At 36.5% G+C, this 17,466-nt stretch overlaps 1 protein-coding gene across 10 annotated transcripts in view; it reads right to left on the bottom strand.

Annotated features, from left to right (window-relative positions):
• LOC128782197 (mucin-2-like) overlaps positions 1–17,466 on the bottom strand; it is a 77,757-nt gene that overhangs the window by 57,432 nt on the left and 2,859 nt on the right. For all 10 annotated transcript variants that reach the window (XM_053932419.1, XM_053932425.1, XM_053932421.1 and 7 more), the window contains exons 3-10: positions 14,801–14,939; positions 13,365–13,539; positions 11,072–11,253; positions 8,185–8,331; positions 7,000–7,092; positions 5,575–5,699; positions 4,008–4,137; positions 1,256–1,423 (exon numbers count right to left, since the gene is read on the bottom strand). In XM_053932419.1, coding sequence (XP_053788394.1) covers positions 1,256–1,423; positions 4,008–4,137; positions 5,575–5,699; positions 7,000–7,092; positions 8,185–8,331; positions 11,072–11,253; positions 13,365–13,539; positions 14,801–14,939 — 1,159 coding nt within the window. The remainder of the gene's footprint in view (positions 1–1,255; positions 1,424–4,007; positions 4,138–5,574; positions 5,700–6,999; positions 7,093–8,184; positions 8,332–11,071; positions 11,254–13,364; positions 13,540–14,800; positions 14,940–17,466) is intronic.

Genomic DNA, 17,466 nt, shown 5'->3' with positions numbered 1-17,466 from the left:
TTGTTTGTTTGTTTTTTTGTTTTTTTTTTTTTTTTGTTGAAAAGCCAAGACATTCCAGATTATTATTCAGTTTTGAAACAATTTCAGGGAAAACACAGAGAATGTTTCCCTTACAAATAGCTCATAAGTTTACGATGTGTTTTCAACAAGCATGAAGGGATTCACTCTTGTGGTTTAACACTGCACCTCCCATGCAAATTAAATGGAGGAATGAACCAAGCCAACAATGATCTCCAAATGCACACACCTGCACTTTGTTACTAGACAATACCAGCAAGACACTTCCAGATAGATCACGCTGAACTGTAGGAAAAAAGTTTTGTACAACACAGTCTAAAATCCCAGAAAAGCTGCTAAGTACATGAGGAGATCCCGAGAGACCTCACAATCAGTCTCAGTAACAAGGCTTAATCAAAAAGCAAGAACAGTAAGACACAGACCCCACAAACACCGCCAACAATATCCATCTCCTTCCCTTCCCATGTCTTTCCTTCTCCCTTTCCTCTTTTACTTCAAAAGGGAAATAAACCAGAAAACAAAGTGGAACCCTGAAGAGTGGCTTAGCCACTCTTAGCTTAGTCTCTGGACCCAGCTGATCTATTTAGAAAGGTTTTTTTTTTTCCTAAAAAGACAAGGTTTTCTGGGAAGAACGGCCACGTAATCTCACCTGCATTAATATCACTCAGAAAAGTACAGCTCTTCCTTCACACAAATACTGACATGTTTTAGAATAGGTATTTCTATTGTGTTTCTGAATAAAAATGCCATAATCCGAACGTTACAATTAAACAGAAAACCCCACAATGGCATTCTTTCAAATAGTGCATCTGAGTCATAAACACATCATTTAAAGATGGTATTCCTGGAGAAAGTGTATTTTGCCTATGGATTATGGTAAAATAAAGACTTGCTTTATGACTGTAAATGACTACATTCTGTGAATTTCTTCATCAGTAAGATGCATTTATTAACTTTGAATTAGGTCCCTGTGGCAGGTATCAGACAGTCCTTTCAGAATGTCCTGCACAGAAAGTGGAGCTGAGAGACTTGATGCACACTCCAGTCCCATCTAAATGCTCACAGCAACAGCATCAAACTGAGCAGTGGACCAGCCATAATTAATGGTGTTCATTTGTTAATGTCCAAATCCTCTTGAGGGATGAATATCACTCCTTCTTCTCCTTTGTAACGAGACTGCAGTGTGCACAAATGTCCCTGAGCTCAGCAGAGGCAGCTGATGCCTGGGGACACTCACCCTCTCGTTAGCCTTGTGGAAGTTCAAGATCAGGGCTTCAACATTCTCACGCAAGAGTGCACAAAGCTCTGTCCAAGGTAACTCTTCCAGGGCGACGTCTGAATGTTTGGCGAGCACGTGGGCGTTTGCCATGCTCTGGTATAAGTTTAAGAGGATGGACAGCTCCCTCTGGAACACAAAGAAAAATTAATTGCTGTAGCTGGGCAATGTTAAAATCAAAAGAGATGCATCATATGTGCAGTAGCAGTGCTGCATGCAGCTGAAAACAAGCCCTCAAAGTTCATTCTCATAGATTTACAAAATTCCTCAGTTCATTTCTAATGATTGCAGCCATAATATTGCATAATCTTACAGCAGAGTAAGAAAGGAGATTTCACAAAATGTATCTAGTTAGACACAGTATGTCTATAAAGTATGTGAATAAATCCCAGTGCTGTCGGGGCCACAACCGTGACCTGGCACAGATAACAATTTCCGTGCTCTTAGTGGATGCAATTCATTCTCCCTTGTTAATACTTTGAGGTGCATTCAAACTGTGCCCCCACACAACTGCACAGCACACCGAAAATGGTCCAGTTGGCTGGGCAGCACAACACACTTTAAATTCGTTTAAAAATTGGTTTTGCATGCATTATATACGATTAAATAGCTGGCCAAAATAGGCCTACAGCTCCATCAGTCAAACTCCACAAGCCATGCCTCATTGCTTTACAGTGATTTGAATCAGTGGCATAATAAATGGATTCAGGTTATAAATAAATTTTAGCTACAACAGCATGCAGTAGAAATTCAATTCTTCATAATTTTAGAACATACAAGTGACTTAGAAACTTTGATTAAGCTAATAGAAAGCTGTTTCTCAAATGCCATGAGGACAAAGTATGTAAACCACCGTATCAGTACAGTCAGAGATCAAGATAAGATTCTCAGACTAGAGTGGAAAGAACATATTCAGGGAGCATAAAAGTGGTATACAAGATGAAAAAATACTGTACAGGTCAGGAAAGCAGGAAGTGAAAATGAAGGGAAGAGAACACACTGACGTTTTCACACAATTTTGGCATGGGTATAGTGAAGACCAACAGCAATATATTAAATGTTATCTATACTTAGTTCCTGCTACAGTCTTCTGCTTTTTCATTTTGGGAAGCAAAATCAAAGCTGTCTCAATGGAGTAAATAGGATCACATACAGGCACTCCTGCTTCCCAAACAAATACAAACAGCTTTGGGAAAAATACAAAGCCAACCAAGGCAATAAATATTTAATCTCATAAGGGAACCACTAATACAACTCTTCCAAAAATTAGTATTTTTATCATCTGCTCAGGACAGTCCTGTGGTTTGAAATCTTTTGAATAAAACAATTAAAACAACCAGCTCTGTGAATATGACAGTGAGACAATACTTTTATTTTTAACCTTTCAGTAATATAACATTAATTTTGAATACACCATTAAATACTGTTTCCATTACCAGAAATCTTGATCCTGAATGAAATCTTGTACTGAATTCTTGTCATGTATAACATATATTTTACTAAGGAATACAGATAAAAAGGAAAACTCTTACCACAGCAACAGCTAGCAAGCACTTAAGGTTTCTAGTAGAACATTTTCAGTTTGTAATTGTGTTTCATAGTTATAAATAGCAATCATCAATGCCTGTAGTTAGGCCAGACAGTTGCTTTTCTCTCTATGTATTCCTTTTGTGCCTGATGGAAATTACTTTTTCAGGCTAACTAGGCCAGCAAATGTCTTTTAATACATTAATACTTGCATGGAAGAAGCTGTTCTCCCAAAGAGAAAAGAAAAAGAAAGCTCTGATTTTATTTTTCTTCAGTTTATGAATTACAGATCTGCCTGGGCAGTGGACAACACTAAGAAAAAGTGTGGAATAACTCCATCAGTTGAACAAAAGACACCCACAAATCTGAAGACTCTCTTATGCAGGTCTCTGCTCCTGTCAACAGGGAACAGACCTCTGGTACCTTCCATGCTCAGAGCCCTGAGAGAGAAAGAGGAGAAGTTTCCAAGCCACCACCACCAAAAGTTAATATTGCTAAGAGTAGAAACAGAACAAATGTTACCACACAATGAAAGGAGAGATTTTCTAGACATGTTAAGAACTTTCCTTTGCCCCTGCTGCTATGTGAAAAGATGGCACAATTGTTATTCAGGGTGTAGCTGGGTAAAGACAGTAGAAAGGTCCAAAATAGTCATATGAGAGGAGAAAGTTTTCAGAAAATAATCCAGTGAAATACATCCAATGTGCTAAATCCATAGCAAAACAAGCAAAAAACAAAACAACAACAAATCCACTCTGCTCTTCTACCTGAAAGTTTGAAACAATTTTCAAGCAATTTTTACAGTCAAATACTTGCACTAAAACTAAAAGGGTGTATGAAACAGAAATAAACATTTCTACAATGGTAGCTAATGAAACTTGACAAAAAAGTTGGGTAGAAAGGCAGAACATTCTTCACATGAAATCATAATCCATATCTAAAAAATGCCTTCTTAATTAGGAATGCCAGTACATCCTACCCAGATTTAAAAAATTAGCTTCTCCAAGCACTGGTTACATTTATTCATGTATTAAATTCTTAAAAAGGTAGCATGATAACAAACAGGGTAAGAGTTCTTCCACAGCTCAGCACAGCAAATGCAGCAAATCCTCAGCACAGTAAATATTTTGACAGTATGTTTAAAAAAAAAAAGAAACAATGTGTGCCACAGGGTTTTTTTCCTTACTATTGAGCCTTCATGCAGGGTGAAGCTGGCTGTAGCATCCACTAATGTCCCAGAGGATTCTTCAGCTTCCTTCCTTTCCTCAGCCTCGTCTCTCCATTGCACATTTAAGGACGAATGGTGTCTTTGTAAACTGGAAAGTTTCCACAGTAAGATACTTTAACCAAAATTGCTTTTTACAGTCAAATGCACTGTATTCTTTTAAAGGATAATCAATGGATATAGCAGATACCACATTAGCACATCACATGGCTTCTGAAGGTGCTTGTCTTTCATAACTGAAGGAAGAAATTTATATTCCTTCTAAGAAAGACTTTTCAAGTGGTTATGTTTTCAGTTACCAAGCCTTGTATCATGCAATTCAATAGATTGATATTTGGATATGGCCTCAAAATTACATATAATAAACAAAATTCTTCATATTTTAATTAACACAACAGCTCTCATGGTCTCTCTCTCAGAGAAACCATGTCACATCTTGCATCATCAACCTTGATTTCACGTACAGTTCTCACTCATAAGGTTTCCACATGCCTGACTCTACTCTGGCATGACTTTTAAAGCAGACTACCCAGAATTTTAACCTGTTCTTGTACTGTGTCAGTCAGCAAAACAAGAATCTGGCATGACTAAACAGGCAGCTGATGAAGAAACTACAAGGCCAAACAACAGCATAAAGGAGACAGAATCAGAGACAGGAATCCAAAGAAGAAGTTAAAAAGATTGCCTGAGTATTTAGGCATGGTGTCAGGAAAGCCAAAAGCTTGCTTAAAATTTACGTTTGCAAAGGATGACAAAGGCTTTTCCAACTCAAGTTTTAAGTATCCTATTAAAAAACATCTCCGTAACCGTGAATCTTGAATGAGTTGCTCAGGAAACTTCCTTTGTTGTAGGAAAACCAGTTTCTTTCATTCTCTACTACTCCTTGTGTGAGAACATAAACACCTGTGTATACAGACCCATATAGTTCTAGGCTGAAGGAGAGGTCACCCAAGCTCTGTTACCACACAGACACTGTGCTGGGCAGGAAACATCCCAAGAGATTTCCTCTGCTCTCACACATTTCAGTATTTTTTAGCCATTTAAAGCTTTCTACAGCCATTCAAAAGTTGAAAACAAAGATTATCCACTATAAATGATACACAACTTCTTGACAGGAGTCTTGGGAGATTCAACTGAGTCACTGAAGTGGAAAATAATGTCTTCATAATAAGAATATATTTAGAATGTAGATAGAATGTACATCCGTCTTTTCTAGACCTGCTGGCTATGTTTTCCTACACTCACCCCAACCACCACTGGAGGCTGGCCCCTACCATAAGTATGATTTTCAAAATTTTTGGTTTGGCAAATAGTCTGTAACAGGCCAGTTATTATCTGTACCCATTTACTATGCCTTTGGTTATTGACATGGGCCTGTTATTAATGGACTGCAGGGTTCTGAACCTTTCATTTGGTTTGGCACATTGTACTAGATTTTCTGCTGACGGAAAATTGCATGGAATGTAAACTACGAGTTGCACTCAAGCTGTCTGCTGCCATTTTGCAACGGCTTCAAAAGGAAACTTACACTTTTTTTCCTCTCTCATGTGCATTTTCTGACTCTCTGAAATCTTTCCTTGCTACCCCTGAAAAAACTTCTCTCCTGCCACGCTGCTCTTCATTCAAAGCATCTTCAAGTTCTTGAATTCTCAACTACCAAGTGATACAAAAGCAGTTAAAAGAAGTTAGGAAAGACTACCATGGTCTTTAGCTGCTTTTTACAGGTGAATATATGCTATTAATTCTGTATGGAATTAGAAAGCATTGAACACATGTAAAAATATATTAATACATACAGTTCAGACCAGAGAGAAATAGATATGCTGACCAAAAGCACATTTTGTTGTCCTTTCATGGAGTTTGGATTTTGCTGTTTTCAATTATTTATATTACTGAAGTTTTCCAAGGGAATTCTATTTTTTTTTCAGTAGACTTGTGAAAGGATGGGCTTAACAGTAAAACCTACACTTGCACTCAGAACTAAGCCCATGTTGAGCTTGTTCATGTACATAAACAAAAAGAAAACCTTACCAGTTCTTCACCTATAAAAGATAAATCTCTAACTTCAAGGAATGTTACCCGTACAGCTCCTTTGTATGTTATAAAAGTAGAGAAGGAATCAAGAAAACTGAATCATCACTACTTAATCATCACTTCAGAAATCTAAGTGCCTGTACTTAGAGAAGGTCATAAGAAAATAACTGACTGAAGAAGTGGCAATGCTTGTTTGTGTTCCTCAGAAAACAAGAAAAAAAGATGATATTTCCTTTTGTTTTCTCATTTAGTTTTTCAAAAGTCCAGTATGAAGGCTCTGTTAGTCAGTATGAGATCACTCAGCAATCATCTTACAGGTTTTTCACACTTGTTTTTTAAAATAAGTCCTAATTGCTTTAATAGATCAAACGCTGTGTGATACTGTTTAATAACACAAAAATTTAATATTCAGGTATACATATTACATTTTTTTCATGTATTCAAACTTCTCTGGTAACTGCAGATATAATAGCTTTGAAGCTGAAATGTACTCTGAATAATTACATTTGGACTGCAGTCTCAGGTTGCATTAATATCTCACACCTAGAGGAGTTGGATGTATGCACTCTATCCCCAAAATTATCTAAGTACCCATTCCAAAGATATAGGACAGGCTATTTGAACAGTTTAACTATTGTGAAACATTTCCTTTCCCCTCACTGTTTCAATACTACTTTGAATTCTCAAACATAAGAATGTGACATTTTATTTTAATATTTATTCTATTAATTTGATAGTCCCCTGAAAAAAGGAGATAATTTTCTATTACCTTTTACAATTTTGACACCCACTGCAAAAAAATCTATTCAGTCTTTTTACTGGAGCAAGGAAGTCTTAGCAATTTTTGAAAATTGTACATTTACAAGTTCATCTTCTGTTTTACTGTAAACTTCTACCAAATATTTAATTAGAAGTTTACCTGCATGGTTTCTGTAGTGTATTTACATTCTATATGTGCTAGTCTTGCTGCTGCAGTGTTTCCCTCCAGTTCCTTTATTTTCAGTGTAGCTGCCTGAAAGTACATTTTGAAAATATTTAAGTACAGAAAGATGATAACATCATGCAAAGACAACTTTATTTGTTCAGTTTATTAGATCTCCACAAACCAACCTGTGGTATCTGAACTACTTGCACTTTGGAACTGTGAAAACTCGTATCAATAAATAAATAAAAGAAAACAATTACATATCCAGAATATTAAAATAAATTTTTTGCTTAGTTAAAGAAATTGATGTAGGATAATGTTCTTGCTGCATTTCTTATACTCACAGATACCTATCTCCATATAAAGGCCTGGACATGGAATTTTAATTGAAAAAATGCTTTTAGCAAAGGCAGTAACTACAGAGTTGCTATAATAGAAATTCATATGCAATTTTAACTACACTCTTTTCTATCCAAAAAAATCTTCACTTAAGACCAATGACTGATTTCAAAAGAACAATACACCCCAAAATTACTCCTGTATCAAGTGATACAACAAAGATCAAAAAAAATCCATTAATATTAAAAGTCATTGAAGACACCTAAAGTTAAACAGATATAAGCAAAGTCATTGATTTTGGATAGGTAAAGCAAAGTAGCAAGTATGTGGGACTGAATCTGACTCTAAGCACTTCAGTTAGGGAAACATTAACTGGAAAATAAATAAATAGAAATACAAGCTGTTGACAGTAAATTTAAACTCTCTATAATCTCACACGTTCACAAAAGGAAATAACTGAGAAACAGAGATCTGTGGAAGGCCTATTAAAGAGAAAGTCACAGCACAGAGCTTACCAAACCTACTCCACAAGACCATCAGACAAAAGGCTTAAGCTTTTCCTCCTCCCAAAAGACCTATCTGCTTAACATGCTTAAATTAAAAAACAAACAAACAAACAAACAAACAAACAAACAAAAAAAACCCACAGACACCATTCTCAGGTCAGGCTCGCAGCATTCACCTGTGAATGCACCTTTCCTGCGAAACTGATGCTCCACATTTTGTTAAACAAACACAAGGCACACAAAGCCTACCTCAGAGGTTCTACCACTCAAAAATTAAACTGCTCAGTTGTGCCAGTGCTTGCTGGGGCTCCCAGCAGCAGGCAGAAAGCTTTACCTCCAGTTCTTTGATGAGCCTCTCCTGCTGTTTATCCTTGAAATCCAGGCGGTCGGCCTGGAGCCTCAGCATCTTGTTGCAGCCATGGTGCTCAACCTCCATATCCTTAAAATTCCTGAGCATGCTTTGCAGGGCAGCATTAGTTTTCTAAAGATAAACAGGTAAATGAATAAATAAATACATCCAGAGGTACTTTTACTAAGATAAAGTATTGCAGTAGAGAGTTCAAACAGAGGAGTGGAGACCGCATCAGAAGATGTTAGAACTTTAAAATCTAAGATGCCAGCGCATGTCAACAGAAGTGTTTACCCAACAGCAGACATGCTTTTAATTCACCACCAAGAAAACTCTATCGGCCCCCAAAATCACTGTGAACATGACCTTCTGTGGTAACACTAAAATCAGAGCCAGATCTCCACAGGAAATCTTTCCCTAAAAGAGTACAGCCCTTCCAATCTCTTCTGTCTCCCAACTCAGTGGCAATGACAGAAACAGGGTGCATTTGGTGAAAGGGAACATGGGGACAGAAGTTCATTTTTTTCTGATTTTAATTGCTAAAACTTCAAACCAGATGTTTTTAGAAACAGTAACTCCTACAGACTAAATAATTTTAATTTCTGCTATTCTGGAAAGGATTTTCTTCTTTCTAGAAACTGAATTACTTTTAAAACTTATGAAATATGAAGTCCTCAGCAGAATAAAATAAGCTGATCCCCACATCAATTTCTGCATACAGAAATTGAACTAAGCTACAGGTTGGAAGAATTACTGACATTACTGGACTCTGTAGGTCTGTGAAATCACTGCTACAAAATCCCCATAGTCCATATGAATTTGGACTAAATTTAAGCTAATCCTCTAGCTTTGCATGTCCAGCAAGACAGGTTTCTTCCCTTCAGAATTCAAAATCAATAAATAAGTAAACAGATAAACCAAAATTAACAATTTCTATGGAACTATACCTGGAAAGACATAGAAATATTTATTTCTTCAGGTTTATCTTCTAGATATTAACAAAAGTGAACTGGGAAATGTGAGACAATTAACAGATAGTTTGCTGTAAAATACTACCAAAAATTTTAGAACTTTTTATACTGGAAATGTGATTAACATTTGCAAACTAAAATTGTCATGAATATATCAGGCTCATTAAACAAGTCAGCATGAGCTGCAGAATTTCAGAGTTGTGAAGAATTTCGGAACTTTTTGGAGGCCGTATGACTGTTTAAAACTATCCCCGTAGCCACCTGCAAATATTTGCTCGTGAAAAACACGGCCGGTTGTTTTAGTTTTGGTTTTTGTTTTTTTTTTTTTTTTTTTTAACTGTGTGTAAATGACGCAATTTCCCAAGTATTCGGAGGAACAAAACGTGAAGGGACACGGTCTCCTGTCTAACCACGAGGCGATGCTATTGCCCTTCCCATCGAACTCCAACCCCTCCTATCCCGGGCCAGGATACGCCCAACAGAGCTCATCATGAATCTATCACAAATCAGAGGGTGACTTTTCCTGCGTGTCCCAGAGACACATTTCAATACTCTGTGACTCCACTCCCATGCCTGCCTCAGAATTTTCACAGCCAAGTTCAGAATTACAGTTTGTGAAGTGCAGTTTTCCCAGCCAGGATTTGCCTACATACTCAGAATCCCACTTCTCTGCACATATGAAGACCACAATCAAATTTCCTTAGCTCTCATTTTATAGCTCAGAATAACTAAAGGAGATTTCAACCAGGCCTGTAAATACACAACACAAAAGACTGCAACACATTCAAAGTCATTATTTATAAACCCACATATTTCTGATGTTTATCTGACATATTTAAATAAATTAAGCTTTCCATGCAGTCAAGCCCAGATGTAAGATTTTTTTATTTCCCAGAATTTTATAACTATACATGACATAACTGTAGGGTGATGGACAGAGGAGCAGCTACAAAAGCAAAGGGGGAAAATGGAACATTTTTACTGCTGAAGATAGGTTAGGGTTTGGCACCTGTTAGTGAATCACATTTGCCTCTCAGAGAGTTTTGAATGTTCTGAAAGACTTCTGAGTTCAGAGATGCCAAGATTCTGAAAGCCTACAGCTCACACTGACCTGTTTAATGAGCTAGATGTATTCATGGCAATCTTAGGCTACTCATGTTAATTACATTTCCTACAATTTCGTAGCTTTAATCCATCTACCAAGAAAGCCCCTTCCTCTACAACCACTGGCACAGAACACTGCCAGGGAACTGACAGAGAACACAATGCCCTGAGCCATACACTGCTCCTTTTGTCCTTTCTCGAGGACAAACATCACTTGACAGAGCATAGCATACTTTTTCAACATTGATCTTTTGCTGCAGCATTGAACTCTCTGAAGGCAGCTTCTACAAAACACTGTACACAACAGAAGGCAATACCTTTCCAAAGCCTCCTCAAACCAACTCAGCCACCTACTGTTAGCCAGAACTCAGAGCTTACCCTGCTGCACCTGGCAACTTAAAAAAGAAAACTCTATCTAAATATAGGCTTCTTCACAGCCTGTATCCTGCCCTACCTTATAAGAATCAGCTTTGAATAAAAACTGACTTGTTTTGTGTATTTCTGCTTGTTTTGAGAAGGATCTTAGGTCCTGTCCACAAGCTCCTCTGTTTTTCACTACCACTGTGTACTGATAACTTGGCTTAGGTGTTTACCATGACCAACAGCCACAACACATCAAAGCCCCAAACCTGCCTTACACACTAAGTGTAACTTCATAAAGCTGTAACCTTCAGAATTATTCTGCAGTATTTAGCTATTTGGGGATTTTTTTTCCCTCTCCAACCCACCACACACTTTGCACCAAAAAACATTCAGCCAGCATCTCATGGAACTTTCCATCTTTTAATATATCATACCTGACAAGCCATTTCTGCTTCAGTTTTTTCTTTGAAAAGGAATTCCAGTTCAGCAAGGTGTACTCTGTGGATGTTTTCCCTCTCCACTGCAAATCTTTGTTTCTCCTCTTCCCACTGCCTCTGAGCACTTTGAACAATTTTTTCAGTCTCTGCTGCTTTCTGCTGGTATTCGTCATTGAGTACTGGTGTTCACAAAAACAAACAAAAAAAAAAAAAAAAAAAAAAAACAAAAAAAGAAAAAAAAAAAAGAAAAATAGTACTGCAAATAAGCATGTTCAGAAAAAAAAGGTATAATGAACCTAAGTTTGTCTGTGTATTGTGATATCCTGTGACACACTGGAACATTAACACTTCAGTTTCACTACAGAGAAGCAACCACATTTTGTGTTCCTGTAGCATCTTTCACAGAAGGACATAGAAATGCTTCGGAGATTTTTACAGATTAAACCTCTTCTCCCTTTGGAAAGGAATAAAAATTCAACTCTTTCAAGTGAGGCCTCTATAGCATGGGGAACTTAACTGCATTTTTCTGCAACACTTGGCTAGCTTATTTCCAAATATCTATGTGAAACTTCAGTCTGTATCAATTAATTTCAAGCTCAGTTTAAGGAACAGTAAAGACAGATACCTGCCACATGAAAAAGACTCTAGGAAAACCTAAGGCAGGTTGGGCTAATGAGCAAAGGCTTGGCTTTTCTGGGGAAATTTACTGCTGCTCAAGAGATTTAAATCTTCAGCCCAGCAACTGCCCCAAGGTAAGGAAATACTGGATCTACTTCTCTGTGAAAGCTTCAATGCCAAGGAAAAGTTCTTTTCCTAAAAGCAGTTTTACGAGGAACTTTGCTTCATTTCACAATCTCAGTCAAAATATTTTGTATTAGCTTTTAATGTTACTGAGTACCACTAGCTATGTTGACATTTATGTGATCACCACTTTCTAATAGATTTTTACTTCAAACTCATCCCATTCTTCTGAAATTTCTTCCTAGCTGGAGAAGGGTGAAACAACCAGAAGAGACATGGTGGGAAAACACAGAGAATTAGTGGACACAATGATGGGGAACACCTGTCAGATGTCAGGAAGTCAAGCCTCAAGAAGAACAGCAGAAAAACAGTTTGGAGAAAATACTAAAGATACGGCACAAGTGAGGTGCTCTCTCCAAGAATTTAAGTTGAGATTGTATGAAAAACACAACACGGGGTGAGCAAGGCCCCAAGAGACCAGGAAGAAGAAGCAATAAATTAAAAACTGAAAAAGAAATGAAAAGCAACACCACAACTATTTGGCTTCTTTGACATTTGTCATGATAAAAACAAAACCAGAGAAAAAACCCCAACAAAGAACAAAACAAAACAAACAAAAAACCCCAACCAAACAAAAAAAAATAGTTTGAGAAATTTAAACCAACCAAGATTTTTGTAATTTGTGTGTTCTCCAAATGAATGAAAGTGCAGATTTTAAAAAAATCTGGCAGTATAAGTGCACTTGCAAGTTTCAGAGCCTCCTTCCATCCTTGCAAGGTTACAAACTCCAGGAGTGCTCCAGTCTTTTCAGTGAAAACCAAAGGTTCACAAATACATCTCCGGTACTAAATTTAAAGAGTATTGTACTTACTCAGGTAACAAAAAAAATGCATCTCCCCAGCTTTTAAGTGTGAGAAATATCTCTATGTTGAGAAGGATTAAGAAAATTTGAGTTTCTGAATGCAAAACTTATAGGGGGAAAAATATGTAGGTAAAACCCCTCCTTTCCACATACTACTGTCACAAAACACATTATTTGTATAAAAACAAAACCAAAGATGACATGAAGAGGCCAGATATGAGCAACGAAAAGCTAGAAATATCTGAAAAGGTGAAAGAAAAAAGCAGCACAATGAGAGCTCCTGGGGGGAAAGAAAAAGTTTTTGGAAAGAGTATAAACAAATAAACAGGATTAGATTTTATTTTTTTTTTCCTTGAAATGTAGAAGGAAGAAGAGCTGGCACAGTGATAAGCAGCAAGTGGAGAGGGACACCTTAATTATAATTCTGTACACACTGAGGGAAGGAAGAACAGAAGGAGCAAGAGGAAAAAAAAGGGATCGATAGGTTTAGCAGGTTATATTTAATTCATATGAGACAGCAAGGGCTTTGTAAACTCTTATGAGCTTACAGAAGCAGATGAGTAAGACATGGGAAAATAAGAGACTTTCAAAAAAGGTTGTAACCGTACAACCTTGTGCAATCTTGGCTTGTTTTCATGACTTAGGACTGATGTAGCCTCTGGTCTATGATTTTTGGTTTTTTATTACCTTGAAGTTCCAAAACTTTGCTTTTTACATCCCACAGCTTTTCCTCTGCAGAATGCATCTGTATATGAGCCTCTTTTCTAGCTAATGACATTTCATTCTCCAGATGTTGATGAAGAGCTTCTCCTCTCTCAAGTTTCAACCTTAATTTCACTATTTCTTTTTCATAGTGAGATATCTAGAAAATAAATAGTACAGAAATTGCATTCACAGCTGCCATCTTATTCCATCTGAATTTGAAATACAGTCTTGAAACTGCACATTTTAGATACTTTTTTTTTGCAAACTGATCCTGTTTTTAGATCACTTTCATGTACCTTAAACATACCTCTCAGTTTTTTCCAGACATACTCTGCCGTGAGAAAATAAAAACTACAGTTATATTCCACAGGCAATTTTCTGGTAACTGCATTTAATGACTAGAAAAGCAGTTGTGTTGGGATACTAGATTATCAGACACCTAGTAACTCACTATGCAAACACAAACTTCAGTCCAATGATGTCCAGCAGTCGTAACAGCAGTTAATAGCAGTATGCCATTAAACACAACAGAACAAAGAAAAGGCTTCAAAATGGCTCTTATCTGGTGTAAGAAATATAGTCAAGTCACTGCTGCCAAAAACTGGACCCAGGAAACCACATTCAAGCCATTTGAATGCAAGAAGGTGGAAAGTAAAACATGCACTTCTTCAGAACATCTACAAAGCAGCAGCATCCTTATTGACAGGAGCTCCATTGACATGGGAAATTCCCATTGACATGGGAAATAAGTGAACCCCATTACAAAGGTTTTCCCTGATGCTCTTGTGGCAAACTGGTACCTAAATGAAGCAGCAGTGACAAAATACTCCATTAAAATTTTCTTTAGTTTGACTTTTATTACTGCTCTAAGTAACAATTCTGCTCTTAGGAGTTTGTTAGGGGCAGCTGGTGTGGGTGCTCATTCACCTCTTTTCTACTAAATACAGCCAATAAACCAAGTTTGTTGTTCCCTATCCTTTTATTTAGAGATTCCTGCTTCTCACACAGTGACTTGCTCTTGTCGTGCTCCCACTGCTCCATCAGTGGTGGGGTGATTCTGTAAAATGGATCCCTGGAATTACTGGGATTAAAACACTCAAACAAACCACATCTTACATTGAGAATTCCAAAACCAGGGATGCAAAATATTCTTCTGCATGACTTTGCTGTTGTGAAGTGCTCAAGTTTCTTACACACACCTTCAACTATTAGCAATGACACTAAAAGTGATATCGGTCCTATGGACAGGCGTGAGATGTCTGTACAATGCTACTTTGTTATTGTCCAACTACTGAATGTGATTTTGAGGCACCTGATTAGAGGATTATTTCATGGAAACAAACTGCATTTAAGGAAACAAATTACATTTATTCCAAGGGCAAAATAAAGCAAAGCAAACAAACAAAAAAAGTCCTTACCTCTTGATTGCGTTGATTGTGTAATTCCAAATTTCTTTTCTCCAGCCTATGGAGTTTTCTTCTCAGATCTTCAACGGTGTCCATTTCTAGTTGATTTCTATCCTGAGACAACTGGAACTCTTCTATATCATTATCTGAGCTGAAAAATGTGTTTTGAAAAAACATGAGCATTCCTTTGAAGTTTTCATGCTTCTTTACTTCAATTACCCAATCATGGGTCCAGAGTTTTAAACCTTCACGTAAGTAAAATTATTTTGTGCTGTTTTCACTTTACTATTGCTCTTTGAAGAAAGGATTATATAGAATTCCTTATTGTGCAAGATGTAAGAGTTGTGGCAGCAGGAACTTTGAAGAGAGATTCACTTTGGCTTAACAAAGTTGATTTAAGCATAACCATTATTATTTTTCAGTATCTTTGTTTCCGATAATGAACTTCCATCATTTTTGATAATTAACTTCCAGGAGGCATAAAAACATCATTCCAATTATGCAAGGTAAAACAACTGACAAGCTTTTTGTCTCCACAATAATTCTCATGTTTTAACATTAGTTACTGTCTCAAAACCATCTCTGTCATGAAATAAATGCACAGATGTGGGAAAAAACCTCTCTTTTGCACATTTTGTCTTCAGAGATACATACATACATTCAAAGTACAGACGTGCAACTGATCACAAACACAACACAAATTGAAGGTTTAGTCCTCCAAACTACCCTGCTTTATCATAATTCCACTACTATTGCAGTTAAAACAAAATCTACTTGGCAATTAGCAGAATCAGCCCTCAAGCACCACAAAAAATAACAAAAGAGTGAAAACCAAGTTTCTATATATAAAGTGAAAAATTTATACAAAGAATATATAAATTTATATATATATACTCACACATAAATATGTATATATACATATAAATAGGTATATAAAAAAAGTATTTATTAACCAGTTAAGTATTTTTAAGTGAAATTATTGTAACTTCAAACTGGAAAACTTTTAAGTTATTTCAGTTCTTGAAAATCAGTGCTTACGTTATTTGATATGTTCATTTTTACATTATTTTAAGTATGTAAGACTGCAATAATTATTTTCTCCAGACAAAAGTGCAGGAGTTTATGGGCAATAAATGTGAAATACGCTGATAAAAGAAACATGATTAAATTAAGCACTAAACTGGTATCCTATAATACAGAAATAGAAATACTAAAATACTTTACCTTTGTCTAGATTAAGTATTTTTTACAGAAATAACACTGTACTGGCATTTAATTAATAGCTCTTTCTAACTAAAAAGTGACCACTTTACCCCTAGATTTGTGTATAGGCACAAATTAATGTTTTTCATGACCAAAAATTTACCCGATGACATGTATTTTCTCACTTTTTGTTTTTTTGACTGGCCAAAGACACACAAATGCCATCAACAAGGGGACTGGTAACTTAGAATAAATCTTGTCTTTAAAGACATTACTACTATTAAGGAATGAAGTTTCAGATTTTTAGCTGCAGACCATAAATATTTTATAATTGAATAAATACGAAGCGTATTCCCATTTAAAAAGAAGACAGACTTCATCTGTCAGATCAGAACAGCTATATGTGATCAGAAATAGTTCCACAAGGTGCCGTATTCTTAACCTATTTTATGTATTTAATAAATGTAGGAGATAATAATCATTAAAACCTGCATGCACTGCAAGAAAACCACAAGCTCATTATTGGTTTTCAGTACTTACTACCAGAGCCATACTCAGAGCAAGCAACATGACTCCAAGAGCAAGAGATCAGCAACAATTAAAATCACTTTTTAAAATGCAACTCAGCTACTGCAATAAGAAGATTTGGAAATAAGTGGAACCTGAACAGCCAGAGCATCTGTAAGCTGAATAAAATATTCTTTGTGGACATCATGTCATAGCTTTGAGTGACCCTTTTTTCTCCCTTTCTGGGGAAAACACAGAAGAAATACGGGCAAGTAATTTTATTCGGAGATGATGAATGAAGTATCAATCTCAGCTGAAAACAGATAAAAGCCAGGCAGCACCAAGGGGGAAAAATGAAACCCAAACTGAAAACTGGGGAAGACTTGGTCCAAGAAACAAGGGTTATGGAAAGGGACCACTTATTTGGTCTGTAGGCAGTGGGGGAGTCATTTGCCTCTTTTAAACTTGGTGAGATTTTAACATTATTTTCATGGAGATCACACAGAATGAAAGCAAGAGAATAACCACTTTTTGTAAAAACCTTTAAGGCTTTAATTAAATTACATTGGTTTGTATGGCAGTCAGAATTAAAGAAATCTGTTTCTTTCAGCTCTCCTATGAAATATCCACCAACAAAAAATCATAATGGAAAGACACATTAAAACTTACTCAGAGGAGAAACTAACTATGCAATTAACTATTCTGCTTAACTGAATCTGTGGGGGGGGCTGTGGGGGAGAATAAAAAAAACCAAAACCATACCATGCACAGACTATATGACACCACAAGCATTAGCAAATTAAGGATGCTATGGAAATGAAAAAATGTGTATTAGCGCATTAAAACAGAGAAATAATACTAAGTACTGGCAAAAAAGCATTAGACACCTTTTGAAATAGCTTATGCACACCTTCTGAAGTCACAATACAATTGATGGAAACTTAAAAACATGTATCAGAAAACCCTAA

Source organism: Vidua chalybeata, chromosome Z (assembly GCF_026979565.1).
Source record: "Vidua chalybeata isolate OUT-0048 chromosome Z, bVidCha1 merged haplotype, whole genome shotgun sequence".
Classification (NCBI taxonomy): domain Eukaryota; kingdom Metazoa; phylum Chordata; class Aves; order Passeriformes; family Viduidae; genus Vidua; species Vidua chalybeata.
This window is presented reverse-complemented; position numbering and strand designations above follow the sequence as displayed.